General features: G+C 50.2%; 1 protein-coding gene across 8 annotated transcripts in view; it reads right to left on the reverse strand.

The window, feature by feature from the left end:
* Window positions 1-4,471: 4,471 nt before the first annotated feature.
* Window positions 4,472-18,401, reverse strand: part of IKZF3 (IKAROS family zinc finger 3) — a 39,034-nt gene continuing 25,104 nt past the window's right edge. For 6 of the 8 annotated variants that reach the window (XM_032984179.2, XM_032984177.2, XM_032984175.2 and 3 more), the window contains 2 exons: window positions 12,971-13,087; window positions 4,472-7,568 (listed from right to left, as the gene is read on the reverse strand). In XM_032984179.2, coding sequence (XP_032840070.1) covers window positions 6,865-7,568; window positions 12,971-13,087 — 821 coding nt within the window. In that variant the 3' untranslated portion in view covers window positions 4,472-6,864. Of the gene's footprint in view, window positions 7,569-12,970; window positions 13,088-13,917; window positions 15,045-18,401 lie in introns of those variants that run through there. The other 2 variants (XM_032984181.2, XM_032984176.2) reach the window with 2 other exon arrangements.

Genomic DNA, 18,401 nt, shown 5'->3' on the forward strand with positions numbered 1-18,401 from the left:
CAGGGGTGCATGGTGAGTGCAGGGGTGCTGGGTGCAGGGGTGCATGGTGGGTGCAGGGGTGCTGGGTCCAGGGGTGCATGGTGGGTGCAGGGGTGCTGGGTCCAGGGGTGCTGGGTGCAGGGGTGCTGGGTGCAGTGTGCATGGTGGGTGTGGGGGTGCTGGGTGCAGGGGTGCTGGGTGCAGCGTGCATGGTGGGTGCAGGATGGGTGCAGGCCGGGCGCTAGAAGCAGGCACGTCAGGGGGACCCCAGCACCCTGCGCTGCCCCGGGGGCTCCCCTCCAGCTTGGGGAGCGGGGAGAAGGAGCGAGGGGGTGGCAGGGGGGGGAGGTTCCAGCCTGTGCCGCCCCCCGGGGTTGGGTGCAGGGTGCTCGCGCGTGGGTGCCTGGCGTGACTGCGCCCGGGAGGTGAGAGCAGGGGGAAACCGCAGGGAGGCCCGGCATGATTCAACGCCGCGGGGCCATTTCTGAGAAACCTTCCTGGCTCCCACCGCACTTCCCGGTGCGGCTGCGCCGGAGCCAGGGACGCCCGGGCGGCCTCGTCGCTGCCCAGGATGGAGGGTACAAAGGATGCACGTGGGACATGGATGTGGGGGGTCCCTGGGACAGCCCCCCCACCCCAAAAAAAACCCCAAAACCACCGCGCCAGGACCCTCAGCCCCACGTGCGAGGGGCTGGATGGTGGCTGCAGCACCTTGCACCAGCCTGTGCGGCGCACGTGGCCTCCGCGGGCCCGGCCGGCTCCTGGCACCCCTGGGGACAGGATGGGGGGGTGGGAAGAGGAAATATTTTTGCATTATCCCCCCCCTGCTTCTCGCACAAGTTAATGGCAAAGACCGTGGCACCGAGGCTATGGCAACGGCACAGCACCTGCAGGACGTGCAGGGGTGACATCAAAGGGGCGGTGGAGATGCAGCCTCCCCCCCCCGCCCCCCGCTGCGGTTTCTGCAGATTTGACTAACTTTCTCCGCTCTGGGGGGCAGGGATGGGGTGGGGGGGGGGGGTGGGGGGGCGGCTGCACCCAGTCCCAGGGAGCAAGAAGGAGGGGGGAGCTCTTGGCTGCAGCTCAGCCCCCCCCCCAGCACAGAGCTACAGCCGTGGGAAATGGGGCCGAGGGTGGAGCGCACCCCCCCACACCCCCACCCCAGGCACCCCCAGCCCCACAGTGCCCCCCAGTCCCCAGGGAAGCAGCACTGGGGCTGCTGCTGGGGGAAGAGGGGAGGGGGGAGCAGGATTGCCCCCAACACTCACTGCAGAGCTTGGGGGGGGGGGGGGGAAGTGGGGGGGGTGCAGCACCGCTGTAACGGCCTCAGCCCCGCTCACAGCCCATCTCCCCAGCGCCCGTGGTGGGAAGGGGGTCCTGGGCAAAGCGAGGGGGAAACAGGGGGGCTGCTGTGGCCTGGGCTGTGGGGAGGGGCTCCTCTATCGTGGGGGGGGGACACCTGGGCCGTGCTTACAGCTGAGGAGCATCATCTCCAGCCTGGGAGCTGCAGCACCGCTGCAGAGCCCAGGAGCATCATCCCAGTGCAACCCTTCTCTGCAGCCCCCCCCGGGGGCCGGGGTGGAGGCTCTGCCCGAGGTGCCAAAGCCACCGGGGTGGGAAGCGTTGGGTTCTTCTAAAAACAATCGTCTGCGGGGACTTTCCTTCCCCCGGCGAGCCCGCGTGTGACAATGATCGGCCGCTCCCTCGAGGATTTCGCTCGCTGCCCAGGTGCGCCGGCTGCGCCGCGATGCAAATGCGGCACCAGATATAACCCCGCCGGAGGGAATGGGGTGGGAGCGCGGGGCTCCCCGGGGGCTTCACCCCCCTCCCGGCGAAGCGAGGGGGGGGGCATCAGGGGTGGCATGAACCGGCTGCCCCCGTCACGGTGCCCCGGTGACAGCCGCGGGCCTGTCCCCGCTTCGCTCGTGTCCCGCGGGGACCCCGGGGCTGCCAAGCGTTCAGGCACGCGGTTCTGCGTGGGGGGCACTGGGGAGACCCCCCCCCCTCCTCCAGCCCGCTGTCCTCAGCCCCCCCCCCCGCCAAGGGAAACGCAGAGGTGGCCCCACGGCTTGCTCACACCTTCCCCCCCAGCTTTTCCCCGGCTTTTGGGGGAGCCCAGCCCACGCGGAGGGCTGCGAACCGCCGGCGGGACGGCACGGAGCAGCGTGACTCAGTGAAAGGCTGGAGAATCGGGACGAGGAGGAGGAGGAGGAGGAGGAGGAGGAAGAGGTGGTGGTGACTCAGTGCTCCCTCGCCCGCTCTCCCCTCCCAGCACCGCTGGTCTTCGGGTGCTGGGCCGCAGCAGGAGCCGGCCGGGATGCTCAGAGGATGGGCTGCAGCACCCGGCAGAGTTCTGTAGGATTTCTTTTGTGCATTGCAAAGCGTGTTTCGACATGATGGGGGTAAACGAGTTCCTCTCCACTCTATCATAATTACAGCCTATCAGCAGATAAGGATCTCGCTGTCGTAACGCCAACCCAACGTTTCTATAAACCTGGTGCTTTAGAGGGGGGTTGGTTCCAGGCATGAGGGGGCTGAAGGGTTTTTTTTAGCATCAAACCAGCTCTTATGGAGGGAAAAGCCAGGCTGGGGATCCGCTGTGGGATCCGCTGCCCCCGAGCCCCCTCGGCTGGCCCGGGGCTGCGAGCACTGGCCGTGCTTCACCCAGTCCTTCCGAGTTACCTGGCAGCGTCTCGGTAGGGGGAAAATAACTCTTGGTGCTTGTGTTTCACCCAGGCTAGGAAGGAAGTGAAGGTAAAAGAAAAAAAGGATCTTCTGATTTTCTTTTTTTTTTTTTTTTTTTTTTTTTTAATTTTCTCTGTTTCAAGTGTGTCCAGCTTCTTGTGGTAGAAGCTGTCAGGAGAGTATGAAATAAGTGTGAACAACGTCAACCTGCTAAAGCAGGTGCTAGAAAAGGGCTGTTGGCGCCAGCCTCCGCCCTCCCCGCCCGCCGGGATGTTTCCGGCTGAGCGATGTGCTCCGGCACGGTGGGGCGCAGCCCCCGTCACCCCACGGAAACCCTGAGCCCCCCCCCCCCTCGAGCTTTGCACATGGGGCTGAGCGTCGCCCGCGCCCCACGCTTCTGCAGGGTGAGGGTGACTGGGAACACCGGTGCCGGCGGTGGGCCTCGCTGGGAAGCACTGGCGAGGCCACGGGGGGGGGGACACGGGACTCGAGGGGCGCGTGTCCCTTCCACCATCCCCTCGGCAGGCGTGAACCAGCTCAGCACCCCGCCGCCGCGTGTCAGGGCTCCTCCGCACCGCTACCGGAGCCCGGTTTCGCTCTGACTGGGCTCGGCGACGCCGGGTCTGAGGAGGACGGCGCTTCGCGGCCCGTCGCGTCGCAGGGAGCGAGTCCCCAGGCCGGGACAGCCCGCGGGAATCGCTTCTGCGCTACCGGGGCAAAGCTGGGCCGTTCCCCTCCCTCGGACACTTGTCCCGAGCTTGCCGGGGAGACGAGGAACGCCGGCGGCAGCCCGAGGGCACGTTTTCCTAGGCCGTACCAGTCATCAATTAACCAAAACTAAAAACCTCTACCGTTTTCTCAGCAGTTAGAGGAGCGGGCGGCGTGATCTTCCCATCCCGGAGCGTACCAGCGCTCCACCGAGTACCGGGTTGGTGCTTCGCTGGCCACAGCCATCGCCACCCGCCCGGCAGCGCCCGGGGGAAGCACCGCGGCTGGACGGTGGCTGTGGGATTCGTCACATCTTTGTGATTTATGGACCCCGGGGGGGGGTGACAGGCACGAGCAGCTCCGGCCCTGGGGGCTCTCTCCTGGGCATCAGCCAACGTTCGCCGCTCGCCCTCCAGCTCGGGGCGTCCTGCGTCCAGGCACGAGCTCGGGCCGTGGGAGAGCAGCGCAGCAGAGCGCAGCACCCGGGCTCCCTTCCCCTAGCGTGTACGTGAGAGGGCTGATGATTGAAATTTAAAAATTCAATAAAGGGTCGAGCACGGGAGGCTCATTTCTTGGTTCTAAAAGTCAGCTTCCCGAGGCTCCTCCGTGCCGCCCGCCGTTTAGGTGCAATTCAGCAGTAAATAAAGAAGCCAAGCGAGACAGACGAAACAGCTGGCTGGAGCGCGTTCAGACAGAACGGTCCAAACAGAAATTTGTTTCGCACCACAATAACCAGACCAGGAGCAGAATAAGTCAGGCTCACGACACACACCAGCGGGTTTTTTTCCCCTCCATTTTCCCAGATGAGGTGATTTGCAAAGCTCCTCCGAGCCCACAGACCCGCCCGGGAGCCAAGCGCAGCCCTTCGGCGTCCCGGCACGGCCCAACGCGCCTGGTGCTCAGCGCCCAGGGAGGGTGCTGGGGGCAGCGCCGCGGGACGGGGACCCCGGTGCCAGGGGAGGCGAGTGCCCACCGGGGCGGCGGGGGGCCCCATCCTGGCACGGCCAGCGCCCCAGCCCTGCTGCCGGGACACGGCCAAGGCGCCGGTTCGGGGAGGCGCGGGCTCACCCTCCGCCAGCATCACACAGCACGTCAACGGTTCTCATAAAAATACAGATGTGTTTTAATAAGTGACTGGGTTGGAATTCCACAACAAGCGATTGCTCAACAGCAGAGCCGTAACGAGGTCACTGCTCGTCGACTCCAGGCAGCACAGGGAAGGTCTTTTGGTCGGGCCTATCCTGAAACCGGGACTCGGTCCCAGCCGCGGTGGGAAAACGGTGCCGCCTGGGCCAGAAGCTGCGAAAACCTCCCTCCTTCCTTTCCAAAAGCTGGCAGCGCTGCTCGGGGGCGCAGCGGTTGATTGCTCAGCTTATCTGGGAAGCGAGGGTAGGTGGCTGAGGCCCTGCCTGGCGGGAAGTGGAGAGTGGGAGAGTAATCTGAAGAGTGTTTTCAAGGATTCGGCAGCGGCGTGAGAAAGAAACCGGCGGTGCTGCGTGACACACATTCGGCGATCTGGGGAGCTTCCTGTGCGAACGACAAGTCGCGTTTTACTACGTGTAATCTTATTCATTTCTCCTGAACCCGGAGGAGCTTTTTCGTCACCCACGACGCGCGTGTAAGCTCAGCCGCTCCCCCCTCCGTGGAAAGGCAGCGGGGAGGGCCGGAGTTATCGAACGACTGGCACCAAGCGAGGTGGGGAACCGGCCGAAGCCTCCCCGGGGCCCGCAGCGCTCCGCCGACCGGGTGAAGCCCTTGCTGGAGCCGCAGCCTCGCTCACAGAAGGATCGTTCGGCACGCCGCGACAACGGGAGTTCAGCGGGGAAGCACCAACTCCCACCCGCCCACCCTATGGGCCTCACGATGGGAAGCTGGTTATTGGAAAAGATCCTAAACCTAATTTATAACCATGCCCATAACATCCAAGTGGCTGAAGAGTTCCCCTTACCCCCCGACGACAAGCAGGATCTAGGATCTAACACCTCCGCAGCACTTCAGATACTCAGGCACTCTGCAGACTCATTTCACCTTCAGACGTACCCATACCGGGAAAATTGAATTTAATTTTCTTTTTTTTGTACCTTAAAATTCAGGGAGGGAGGGAGTATTTGAGCCAAAAGAGTGAGCCCAGGTCAGAGAAGGGAATGAAATTCAGTATTCCCTGACCCTCGGCACTCCACCCAGGCCCCTGTGCCCCACAGCCTTCCCTCACGGAAACAAATGGATCACCACGGATATCGGCACGGCAACGCTGAAAAAGTACAAAAGCGATGTAGATATCAAACCATACAATGGATGCAAGAAGTCCATCAGAACACACCTAACTCTACATTATACAAAAATACTTTGCAAAGAATAAACATCCACTCAGCAAAACTGTTATCAAATTCATATCTTCAGCACAGTGACTAACAATACAGCTGCAGAGCAATGATTAGATTAAAAGAACTATTTTAAAAACCAGCTTCAAAGTAATTGTAAATACTCATTTTGCAAAACAGCACATTTCACTCCGAGGGATATCCCCACGTAAAACCAGACACAGCGTGATTTTGCTGTCAGCTCCCACACACTCGTGTATGCAGATTCTCACGGTGTCGGCTGCCAGGGCCGGGTGCCTCCCGCCCCGGGCCCGCGGCTTTCGCTGCCCGCGGGGCCGACGGCGCGGCCGCAGGAGCCGGGCCGGGGGCACAGCCTGGCTCCGTCCTCGTTCTTGGCAGCCGGCAGAAAGGAGGACTTTCCGCCGGTGAAAATCAGGATTTCCCCCAGACCGCATGGATGAGCCAAGCAGTGACCTCACTGGCTATCCCAAAAACGCATACGGTTCAAAAACCCCAGCCCCAAAACGGGGCTCATTTCTTATTTTGCTATTACTGAACAAGACGCATGTGGGAGTGACTTTAAAGAAAGTGAACGGGGGGGGGGTAAGAAAAATGAAAGTGTGGGGGGGCCACACGCTCTTTAAAACTTAGGGGAAAATCTTTAGAAAGGAATTAATAATCCCTCCCAGACGCACTTTTTCCTCGTTCCGCTGATCAGCCGCTTGACGACCGTCGGCACTGTGCCAGCTAGAGAAAGCTCCTCCTGTACACCTCTTCCTATGCATCTGAGCAAGCAGGGAGACTGGCAGCAGGGCACGAAACGCTCTGTGCCGAGTTAAAGCATACATTATAAAACCAAAGGCACGTTAAAAAACAAAACCACCTCACATGGCTCTTAATCTTCACGAAAAATAAAGTTCATATAAAAATCGGTCTCCGCTCCTGGTGTTTTATCCAGTACCGCCCACCACAGCAGCTAGGCATAGATGCTACAGAACACTGAGTTATTTGTAAAGAAAAATTGAAGAAGGGGTCACCTCCCCGCGACCCTCGCTTAAAAACTGGCATAGAAAAATACTCAAGAAATTTCTTTATACTAATTAAAACCCGAACAAACAAGCCTCCTCTCCCACCTAAAACAAAGCCTTTTGACCTTGGAAGAGCAGTCGCGCTATTTGAGTACCACTCTGTGCTCTCCTCGCGCTATGTGTGAGGAGAACTCGTACCGGTCGTGGCTCCTGTACCCGCAGACGTTGCACTCGAAGGGGTCGCGGAACCCGTGGCAGCCCATGTGGATGGTGAACATCACGTAATCCAGGAAGAGGACGCGGCAGTGGTCGCACCGGTAGACCCCGATGGCTTCCCCGTCCTTGTTGACGACCTTGAAGGCGTCGCGCGGGCAGAGGGCGGGCGGCTTGAGGACGTCGTAGGGCCTCGGGAAATCCTTCAGCGCCTGGAGGCCGTTGCGGACCTGGGCGGGGATGGCGGGGCCCTGGGGGAAGGAGGGGTTCTGCCGCTCCTCGTGGTTGCTGTCAGTGTCTGTGGAGTCTTGGCCGCTGTTGTTTGGGGAGAGGGCCCTGTCGGACGAGAGGCTTTTGTCCCTGAGGGGGGCATGGCTCTTCTCGGCCTCCTGCGAGGTGCCGTTGGGCACGTCGGCGCGGGTCAGGGCGAGGGGGTACAGGCCGCTTATGACGGGCACCATCTCGGAGCCGGGGGCCGGCGGCGTCTGCACGAGCGGGCGCAAGGCCTCAGCCCCCAGGTAGGTGATGGCGTTGTTTATGGCCTGGTCCATCATGCGTCCTTGCATGAGGTCGCTCTCCTTTTCGTACACGAAACTCGGATTATAATTAACATCAAAACCGTGCCGTTTCTCACCTGCGAGAGAGGAGAGGTGTTAAATTACCTGGGGGGGGGTAAAGCGGTATTTCGACTCCGTGACGCCTTTCCTAACTGGCAGCAGTCTCTGGAAAGCGAGGAGGCATGAAATGTTCTCTGCAGAAAACGGCTGTTCACATACACAAGCAGCTCTTAGGTGGGGGCTTTTTGGGGGTTGTTTTTTGGTTTTCTTTTAAGCTCAGGCTTGGAAGCAAAAAAATCCAATAGAGAAGGTGGTGAGGATGCTTACTGGACAAATCATCATTAAGTTTTTTAAATTATTCTTGGATTTAAGGGGAAGAGTATTATCAAAGCTCGCATAGATGGACTTCTCTCATCTTTTTTATAGAAAAAGGTAAATAATTCTGGGATTTAAGGGGAAGAATATTATCAAAGCTCGCATAGATGGACTTCTCTCATCTTTTTTATAGAAAAAGGTAAATAATTCTGGGATTTAAGGGGAAGAATATTATCAAAGCTCGCATAGATGGACTTCTCATCTTTTTTATAGAAAAAGGTAAATAATTCTGGGATTTAAGGGGAAGAATATTATCAAAGCTTGCATAGATTAACTTATATTTTTTACAGAAAAAGATAAATAATCACTAATGAAAATACTTGGAGCTAACAGATAATGAACCAAAATATTCCATTTTCAGTACCAAGAGCGCAACCTTTTGTTCTTGACTTTCTCCTGAGAAGCGTACCCCTCTCTAACAGAAAAAGTGAAGACGAGTGACAGCTGAGATTTGATGCGCTTTTCACTGCTCTCACCCATCTGACAGAGTCTATTTTTATACGTCCTTGGACACTGAAGTCCCTTTTCCCCACGGTCCTCTGACGACTCCAGCCCCCTCTGCACCACGTCTGGCTTCTTTGAACCCTACGCAGGTTTTCAGACAAGCAAACGCTGGCAGCTACGTGTACGGGCACAGGACAGCGCACCGAGGGCCGCGCGATACGGGGTCGGGGGAAGAGGAGGGGAGCCTTCCTCTCCGGGTGTGCGGGGGCTTTGCAAGCTCTGTCGGGCCGGGAGGAGAGCTAAGGGAGCCTGTACCTCGAATGCTGCTCACGCCGCTTCTAGCAAGGACTAAGGCAGGGAGGGTGGGCTGGGCAGCTCACTGCAGCTAGCTTTCTCTATGCCACGTGCAGGGAGGACGTAAAACTGTACCCCGAAAGGACCGAAGTCGCTTTTTTGGAGAATGTCTAGAAATAAGTAGCCGAATTCAGTGGTTACATATAAAATTGTTCACCGCTTTAAAAAAAAAAAAAAAAAAATGGACCAGACCAAATGTTTCATGTGCAAATGACTTTCAAACATCAGATCCACTAATCTTTTAGTTACGGTAACTTGAATAGTGCAGATGTGTATCAGTCACCTGTCAACACCATGACTCAATGTATATGAAACTCATTAGGTTTCACTGCAGAGGCAGAAAACCAGGAGCTCACGTTTCTCTCATAAAACACTCAAAAAAGGTTAGTGAACCACAAGAGTGTAACTGCTTCCAACCCTCAACAAAACTTACTATCCAACTTTACACAGAAGGAAACAAAAACGATACAGCACATTTGTATGACTCACAAAACCAGCTCCAGGCCAGTGAAAGATGTGAACAAATTTGAAATTAAAAAAAAAAAAAAAAAAAAAAAAAAAGGCAACAAAATAAAAAATAGACAGGAGTCCCTATAATTTTAGGTTAGGATTCACTGTCATAAGGTAAAATGCAAAAAACACGATGTATGATCGCTGAGGCCCTCGCAGTGTTCTGTTTCTCCACCATCCCAGTGGCTTTTTAAAGTCCCCGCAATAGCCCACTGTGTCTCCCTTTCCAGTTACAGCAAATGAAATGCCAACACCCAAATGCTCTTCTGACATACGTTAACGTGTCGTGTTGCTGTGCACTTTTAAAGGCTCACGGCACATCTGATGTGACTCTTTATACACGAGGGCAAGGAATCAGGCTGTAAACCAGACTGCGACTTTTCTACGATACTTTGGGAAGAAAAGGCATCACCTAAAGGATGGCTTCTCCCCCTCCCCACTGCCTCAGCACACACCCCAAGGCAGGCACGCGTCCGATTTCGATACCTCAGTAAGAAGTCTATATTTAGGTGGGCTGTATCTGCATGAAAGTGCCACAGCAAGTGCTAACTGTACATCCAGAGCGCCAAGCGATGGCACCGTCTCGCAATCACGTGGATGGGGGGCCCACTCTTGACATCTATTTTGTCTCCCCTCCGCCAAACACAGCAAACCTTTCCACGGAAAGAAGCAAAGGGCCAGATCAGGGCTTCTCTCCAAAACCACAGCAGTCAGCCTGGAGAAAGTTGGGATCGGTGATTTGAAAAAGGGAAATGAGTCTATGGGGGCTGGGGGAGGAGTAACATGGACTGTGCTGAAGGCAGTTGATGTTCTACCTTTGTAGCCAGCAGGACAATCTACTGGATTAAGCTGAGTTAAGCTGCTATCTGCACTGGGCTGAGCGCCACAAAGTTACTGAAAAATACTAAATTCAAAATTAAAGGTGCTTTAGTGTTCATTTACAAAGCAGCCACTGGTTAGCAGAACATCTTCCCCCCCCCCCTTTTTTTTTTTTTTTTTTGTTTGCCTCAGTGCAATGCAAAAGCTTTCCCCTTCAAAATTCAGACATGAGCCATCGTGTATGACACATACTCATGTGCTGCTCGGCGCTGCTTCACTCACTCGAAGATGGATGTAGCTTTTTGCAACCAGACGAGGTGTGTGGACACTGGAAACAGGGAGTGAACCTGCTTCCTGCCGCCCTGCTAACCAAAGCAGGCAATTTCTCATTAGACTTTGCACGCTGGGGGACAACGGTGTTTGTTACCGTGTCAGAACTGCACTAGCACTTTTACCACTATGAGAAATAGATTTTTTTCCTCCTGGTCTCAGGGAGAACTTGTTTTTAAAAAGGGAAGAAATAGAAGTTTGTGAGTTAAGATGCTCAGCTGGTGTAAGCTGGCAAAAATGCACTGGTTACTTCCACCGGGGTCGGCGGAGGGTACAGCCCCGTCCGTGCTTTATACAGCACCACCAGCACAGCTACCTGTTCTGCTGGGCTGTTTTTATTTGCAATTTTTTTTTTTTAAAAATCTGTTCGTTAATCAAACCCAGAAGTACAAAAAGCCCGGGTTTGTAGATTTGGTCCATATACATGCAAAACAGAAATCCACAGCAAAATAGGAAACACAGAATCATAAACTTCTATTCAAATCCTTGTTCCCTCATCGCTACGGGAAAAGCTGAGGACAAAATCTTTGCAGCAGAAGCCTTTGAAGGGGGGCCCAGTGTAGAGGTTAAGAGTCAAGCATACAGCCTGCTGATCCGTGTCCTCATTTGGGACTTACTCTTGCACACGAGGTAGCTACTGAAGAGGAAAATGTGAAAAAATAAAGTGGGCAAGACTCTGAGTGCTTGTACGAATCTCTGCAGAGCCCTCAAATAATAATAAAGGTGTTTTTTTTCTGATCAATAGACTTCATTCACAGAAATGAGCCAAACAAAGATGCCTTGTTAGTACACATCTCTATCCCTTCTTCCTGACAAAATGAAAAATCAGCACCCGTTCCAAGAACGCTGTTTCCCAAGAAATCACAAAGCTGTCCTGGCAGATTTGCACTCCTACACATACAGTTCAGAAAGTCACAAAAGTCAACTCAAGGTCAGACAGACTGCTCTTGCAAACATACTTCCCGGGGATAAAAGGGACCAAGTGAGTAATTTTTTCACATATTACTTACCAAGAACATGCCAATTACATAGAAAAACAGTAAGCTTCAAAAATTGGTTATTTTGTTCGTTTAGCTGAACTGCCCTGGGTCCTCCAACTTCTCCACAAAAACCCTTGCATGATGCAGTTACCAGCTCATGCCGTCTGCAGACCTCGTTACTGAGCACAATCACAAATCAAAAAAGGATCTATTCCATACGGGAACAAGTACGCTGCTCCAAGAAATCAGAAAAACACTAGTACCTAAGCGTATGCCGAGTGGTTGCATCCTGCTGCAGACATGTTTAATGAAATACACGAAGACTGAATTGGTAGAAATTGAAAAACAAGATAGGGTGAAGCTGATCTTGGTGCTAAAAAAAAAGGAAGCTGAAGATTTTCAGACATTTGCATCAGTATTACCGTTTGAATCACAGCATGGCATGTAAGGTCTAAGTCACCCAATCAACAGTTTCAGTATTAAGTACCCAAAAGCACTCAGATGGAGAGTGCTGGTGGTAATTCATTCCTGTATAGGAAGGTGACCTTTTAAAGCCGTGCTAGGTGTCTACATAAAGTTACCAGTTTTCACAGCTGGAAGTCCAGCGCTACCCACCACATCCAGGAAGAGCTCCAGCACCCTCCCGAATTCGGTTGCTTTTGTGTCTCTGTGGGTTTAGCAGCGTACCTTCACCCCGGTGTGGAGCTCGGCCCCAGGCCTCCAGGACAGGTCAGAGCCTCCCTCGGGCAGGGGGGGGGCTCTGGTCCCTGCAGCCCCCAGCCTCACCCCCCCCCGGCCCCGCGCGGCCGCCACGCTGGCCCCTCTGCTGAAGGTGAAGTTCACAGGAAGAAAAGGAAGCACCCTACCTCATATAACCACACAGAATGTAACAAATAAGGCATTGCTAGCACTAGCATTCTGTAACTGCTGACTGCGCCAGGTCTTTACCCGGGACGCAAGAGTTGCACGTTATTTTCTTAAAAGGCAAGTTAATGAAATAAGAGCAGCCGAGAGGATCTGGCGTTCACTGAAACACAAAACCTGCCAAACTAGTATTTAAGGTCCCCAGCACGCCAAACTCTGATCATATAAAATTAAATGCAAAGAAAACACTGTGGAAACATCTCGTTGCTTCAATTACCACGAGAAAGGATTTGATATTTTTAAATCATATTCAAATTGAGCAGGATGACTAACAGAAATCCAATACTTTTTCTGTCTTTAGGCCCTATTCCACAAACGCATCCTGCAAGTGTCTTCAACTCCTGCTGACTAGAAAGAGCGTTCAGCTCTTAACAGCATTAAGCCTTCCTGTTCTTTTCCTGTAAAGAGCCTAGCAGAGAACATTTCAAAGGCACAGGTACAGAAAACACATGGAAGCTCATAAAATATAGTTATAAATTGCCTACACAAACAGACACAAAGCACAATAGTAGCTCCATCCGGTTTAAGTATCTAACAGAACACATTCTTTTTATTTTAATCAAAACCCTACAACAAATCACTAAAAACACATCAGAAAAATCAGTTACTTTATTTATATTCTTTTGTATTAGATTAGATTATAAACTTGAGAAGGATATTTAAAATAAGCAGAGGCATTGTACTACAGGTTACCAACTTGCACATAGTTAACTGCTGCACATGAAAAGGTTTTTTGTTCTTACCAATAAATTTCTGAGGCATTGAGCTTTTTCTCTTTGCCACGTTGCTTGCTAGCCTGTCCAGCACAAGGGCTCTTTCACTCCCCATCTCTGCCTTGATGTGCCTTGCCTCCACGCTTGCTAGTTTGGAAAATGTGAAAAGAAAAAAAACAAAACAACAACAAACAAAAAAACAACACGTGGGTGAAAAGGGAAAAAAAAGAAAAAAAAAAAAAAAAAGGAAGAGATGAATGGTTTAATCTCCGGAGTTTGCCACACTAACTGGGAGGAAACAGTTTGGAGATCTGATGTAAACTTGTTTTGCTTTTTCTGTCGTTTTTGCTCTTTGCGTCTTGGGCACCAGTTGCGGTCAGTGGAACCAAGTACAGAAACAGACACTGATCTTGCAGTCCTGAGCTCATGCAAGGAGAGCGTAAACCACACAAAACCAATATCCTCATTAGCAGGAGGTAATGTAAAATAAACCGGCTGGAAGGGTTGGTTACAAAATGTAGCTGGAGATAGAACCTCTGCTAGCCTTCCTGTTTTATCCTGAGTGAGACTGTGTGACACCTGCAGGCTGACACAGTGCTTCAAAACTTCAATAGAAGACATTCAGTTCTCCTGCTACGCGTTTTAGGTATCAGTCATACGTAGATGTCGTCTTAACTAATCGCTAAGAAACTTGTATGAAATATAGCAGTGTTCCATTAACATCAAAATAATAGAACCTGTCAATATTCACTTCTAATTCATTGTTTTCAGGTGCCATTCTCACTTCATTTGTTTTCCTAAACACTACAGCTAAAACTAATGAAGAATGTTTTCACCCTGGCACACTTGTAAGCATTAGCATTATGTGTTTTAAAGCTCATTACAACCTCCAGGATTTCTAATTTCAGGAAAAGTACACGTGCCCTGCAATCCCCCCCCCCCCGAGACTGGGCCACTGACTCTTTTGCGCACCTTACCATTTTCCAGAGCTCCCCTTCAGCCGCGCTCACCGGAGCCCATCGTTTCACGGAAACGGCTGCTTGCTCTCACCTCAGGGAGGCTGCACGGCCTTTTGAGCTGGGGGAGCCAAGCTGAAGGGCTGCCACCTCATATCACGACTGCCAGACTAATACCGAACGTAACTGCTGCGGCTTCCCCCCCCCAGAAAGCTCGCTCCCGCCTGAGGAACGAGTACCGGTCCTGGGACTTTGGTATTAAAACGTGGCACCAAGAGTTTGGGCGTTGGGGACCACTGTGGTGAAAACCAGATGCATTTTAAGAGACCGCCCGTGCCTTGAAGAGCTGGTATTTACGTAGAGGAAAATGAAGACAAGGAAGGGCAATTTGCTTTCCCAGGGCAATACAAAAGGTCAGATCTCACCGTGAAAGAATCCTGGCGGCTGTGTTATTGTACTGTTGCACTAGCATTCCTAAATATGTGAAGAATAATCTACATAAGAGAGAAGTAATGCCAGGGGAAAGTGTTACAAGCACTTTGGCATCACTTCAGTCCTGCTGAATGCAGTTTTCTTAAGTATTGGACTTAAATTGCAATTTGTCAAGTACAGCAAGTGGTGAAAATGCAGTTTCCTCTTTCTGTAGCTTAGCGTGCAGCATTTCCCTATACATTTTAAAGTCAGTCTCTCCTTACTTGTTTATTATTGCTGTTATTGATATCATATGAGTTTCAGTCAGCACAAACCATGACTCACCAAACCTCAGCCAGAACAATTTGTTAATGTTTGTTCAGCATTTTGAAAATGTAAAGTGCTTCATAAGTACCCAGTGCCGCAAGTACTACCTACAAATATGACTCAGGATGGCTGGGATAACAGGGCTCACCCCAGCACTACCTTAGTCCTGTTTCATCAGGCTGTAACCCCCACAGAGGGCATGAATACACGCTGCCTTAAAGGTAGGAACATACTGCTTTTCTAGTCTGATTTTTATTCCAAATTACTCTAGTATGTTTAGAGACTTACCCAAATATATTCATCAACTGCTAAAATGCACCTGCATTTACTGGAAAGTTAGGTAGGCAGAACATAATCATCAGTTTGGATTTTGGCCAGAACCTCTAGTTAATTCTTGAGAATAATGTTATGGGATTTTCAATTTTAAAACTTCTGTTTGACTCTCATGCTCCAAAACCTGGAATATTCTTTCTGAGCTCTTCACATTATCTTCAGATAACTGCAGCTCAAGGTTTGAACTATTCCCAACACAGCAAGCTTGTAATCTTGACAGGATCACTGCACAAGTCATTAATAATAGTAATTTAAACTTTAAAAACCCCAACAATCCTCAACTACTCTGACCAAGATAATAATACAAGCAGTGCTGTATATTCAAAAATTTATGTTGTAAAGAAAAAAAAAACAAACAAACAAACCAAAGAAAATACAATGAATCCATGTCATAAGAGCAGCTCCCTGGTCTCTATAATTTTTTCATTTTTAAATTTTGTTCTTCTAGTTACTCTTTTTCTCAGCCTTTAACTTCATGAGCTGTACTCATGTTCTAGTAAAGCTTTAGTTTCTCATTTTCAGAATGTTTTTCTCTATATTCTGACAGAACTCAAAGAGTGAAGTTTCTGTAAGTTCTCTCAGCCAGCCCTAGAAACACCCTGGAAGCTACAGCCCATCAGTGACTACTTGTCTTGTCGATGTTATTTATGTGCCACCAAGGGAACTTTATTAAATTAGTGTCAAGAGGGCAGACAAGCAGCTTCCTGCAGAGGTAACAATAGTCTTTACTCAGATGAGATTGCTGAAGAGACAGTAACTACTGACCTACATAATATATTCTGGGACAGCTGTAAGTACCAATCTTCCAGCCTGCTGTCTGTCTGCCATTTTATTGTAATGCGCTGAGGGTCTTTCATTAAGATTTTCTACTCCTTACTAACAGCTATTTTTTTCCTAAAGAAAAAAAAAAATCTCTTATTTATGAGTCACAAAAAGTCTTTGACAATGGCTTCATAATACAGCCCTGGGGAAACAGTATCTGCTCCCACTGAGACACAGGTGGTTACACTGGTTCTCCCCCACAACACCGCGCTCTCTACCCAAAAGCCAACTTAACATTATCTCACCCACCTCTTTCTTTTGGATCACTTATTAAACAATTCAAGAATAATGTGTAGTATTTAGGAAACATTTTTTTAATCCCTCAAAATTCTCTAAAGACTTCTCAAACAGAGAGAAAATCATGCCCTGTCTCCCTGTTCAATTACCTTATCCGCTAGATGATTCCACAGCACATGGTAACATCAGTTTAAAGAACTAATTATCTAACTATAACATGTATCTAAAAATAAATTTCAGGCTGGACTGACAGAAATGGTCAAGTGCTTTGCTCAAAGTTACACTGAAAAAAAAATTAATAGTTACAAAGGAAATCTAGGCTTTCAAAGCACTTAACCTACTTCAGGCTGTGATCTTGAAATGTCCTGCAGGCTAAATACTTCTGATGGTTCAACTGCATGACCCGAAAACAACAAAAACTCTAAGGATGCTGAAAGAAAGTGCAGACCAAATAAATCACCCTCTTCCCTCCTGCTCTGCTCTGATCAGTGCTCTCGCACGTGCCTCTGGAGTTACACGGACAGGCAGGCTCCCACCCGTCGTATTTTGCACAGCAGCAGGATGGGATGGGGTTTAGCTCCAGTGTCCTGAGCACTTTTAAGCTCGGGTCCTCCTCTCCCACCTAGGTAACACCAGCGGGTGACAGTGGCCTTCCCTGGTCACCACCCGAGATGCCCCTGGGGTGCTTCCGAGCGCTGCTGCCCACCGCAGGGGTGTGCACATTTCAGTCCTGATCTTACGTTTATAAAACACTTCCTGAAGAAAATTTTTGTGCAAATGTGATTTATCCATTATGAATGACTGCTTATGCCTTCTTGTAATCACTGGGTGACGAGCCACCTCTCTCAAACTGTGCTGTCACCTAGCCATCACGACATTCTGCAGATGCAGAGAGCAGATCCTCTTCTTCCAGCCCAGAGTGTGAACCCACGATCATTTAGCCTGTGCTGAACTGTTTCCATAGTGTGGTTTCTGTCACACCATAAATGTGAGTATCATTTCTAGAACGTGCGGGCATCCTTAACAAAACCCTAAAGTACAAAGCACAGCCCAAATTAGAGGCATTGCTTCCTGTAGCATCTCTATGTGGTCACTAAATAATGGAGAGTGGAACAGAGCGGTGGGTTACTGTGCAATGAGAACAATGTGACCGGAGATTGTTATCAGGGACTGAGCAACACTAACAATATTGTTACATAAAACCTTTCTTACAGAAATATTTCCGCACTGCTACATTTGGAACATGCAAACCTCCTGCTTAAAAGCAATTGGAAAGGTTACTACGGTCCTGATGCTTTTCAATATTTTAATGAATTATTGGATGATGGCATGTAGAGCATACATGCGCTTAAAGATGGCTCCATATGAGAAGGTTGCAAGGACTTCAGAAAAGCACCAAAATTCAGAGTGATGTGGATATGTAGGAATATGGTCAGAAACCAAAAAATAATGCTCACTAAACACAAGTGCAAAATGCTACACTTTGGGAAAAAAACCTAATCAAATGCATTAAATAACCTCCTGAGGTCCTTTCCAGCCTTCCCTCTCTCTGATTCTGTCATCAAACATAGTGCTGATAGCAGAGAACTGAACGGAAATGCCCCAGCAAAACTGAAGTTCCAGTTTTTCACAGAACTTACTACTCCATTAAAAACACTGCATTATGTTCTGAAGTGTGAAGGTCTCAAAGGCAAAGGGTCCAGCCACGTCACGTCGTGCTGGAACTGTACATTTCCTCTGTGACCAATTTAAGGCACACTGTACTACTGCATTAAGTACTACATAGCAGATTCTGGATCGGTGAAATGTGGCTGTACTGAAATGAATATAAACCATGAGAATCATTTAAAAGCAGAAATCTATAGCAGGTATCAAGTTTTCCATTTTCACGTAGTGGACATCTTGGAGTGATTGCCATCATGGGAGTACGTACTGTAACATAAAACCACAGTTACAATATGTATGGGTTCTCATGAAAACCAAAACTTGCTGATGTTCTGATAACCCTTTACTTTTACTAATGCTCTAAAAAAGTAGGCCTTTTGCTGAAAAGAAGACAGCCCACAAAAAACTATAAAACTCTAACTTTGTCAAAGCATTGTTTCTTTATGGCAGTTTTGTGTGTGTGTGTAATAAAGCCTGATACACCAACCTCCTCACTCTGCACAGGGTAAGGACTCCTGTACCCACATAGTTATTGTCATATATCAGTGAGTCTTCACTCTGGTTTTCAGGCCTGGCTTGTAATGATGCCTGCAGAATCGTTGCTTGATAATAATATCACTAAATACTTATTATTATTATTATTGTTGTTATTATTATTTAATTATTATTTAATAATAATAATAATAATTATTATTATTAAAGGGTCTTGG

The sequence above is a fragment of the Tyto alba genome, unplaced genomic scaffold, assembly GCF_018691265.1.
Source record: "Tyto alba isolate M040663 unplaced genomic scaffold, T.alba_DEE_v4.0 Super-Scaffold_12, whole genome shotgun sequence".
Taxonomy (NCBI): domain Eukaryota; kingdom Metazoa; phylum Chordata; class Aves; order Strigiformes; family Tytonidae; genus Tyto; species Tyto alba.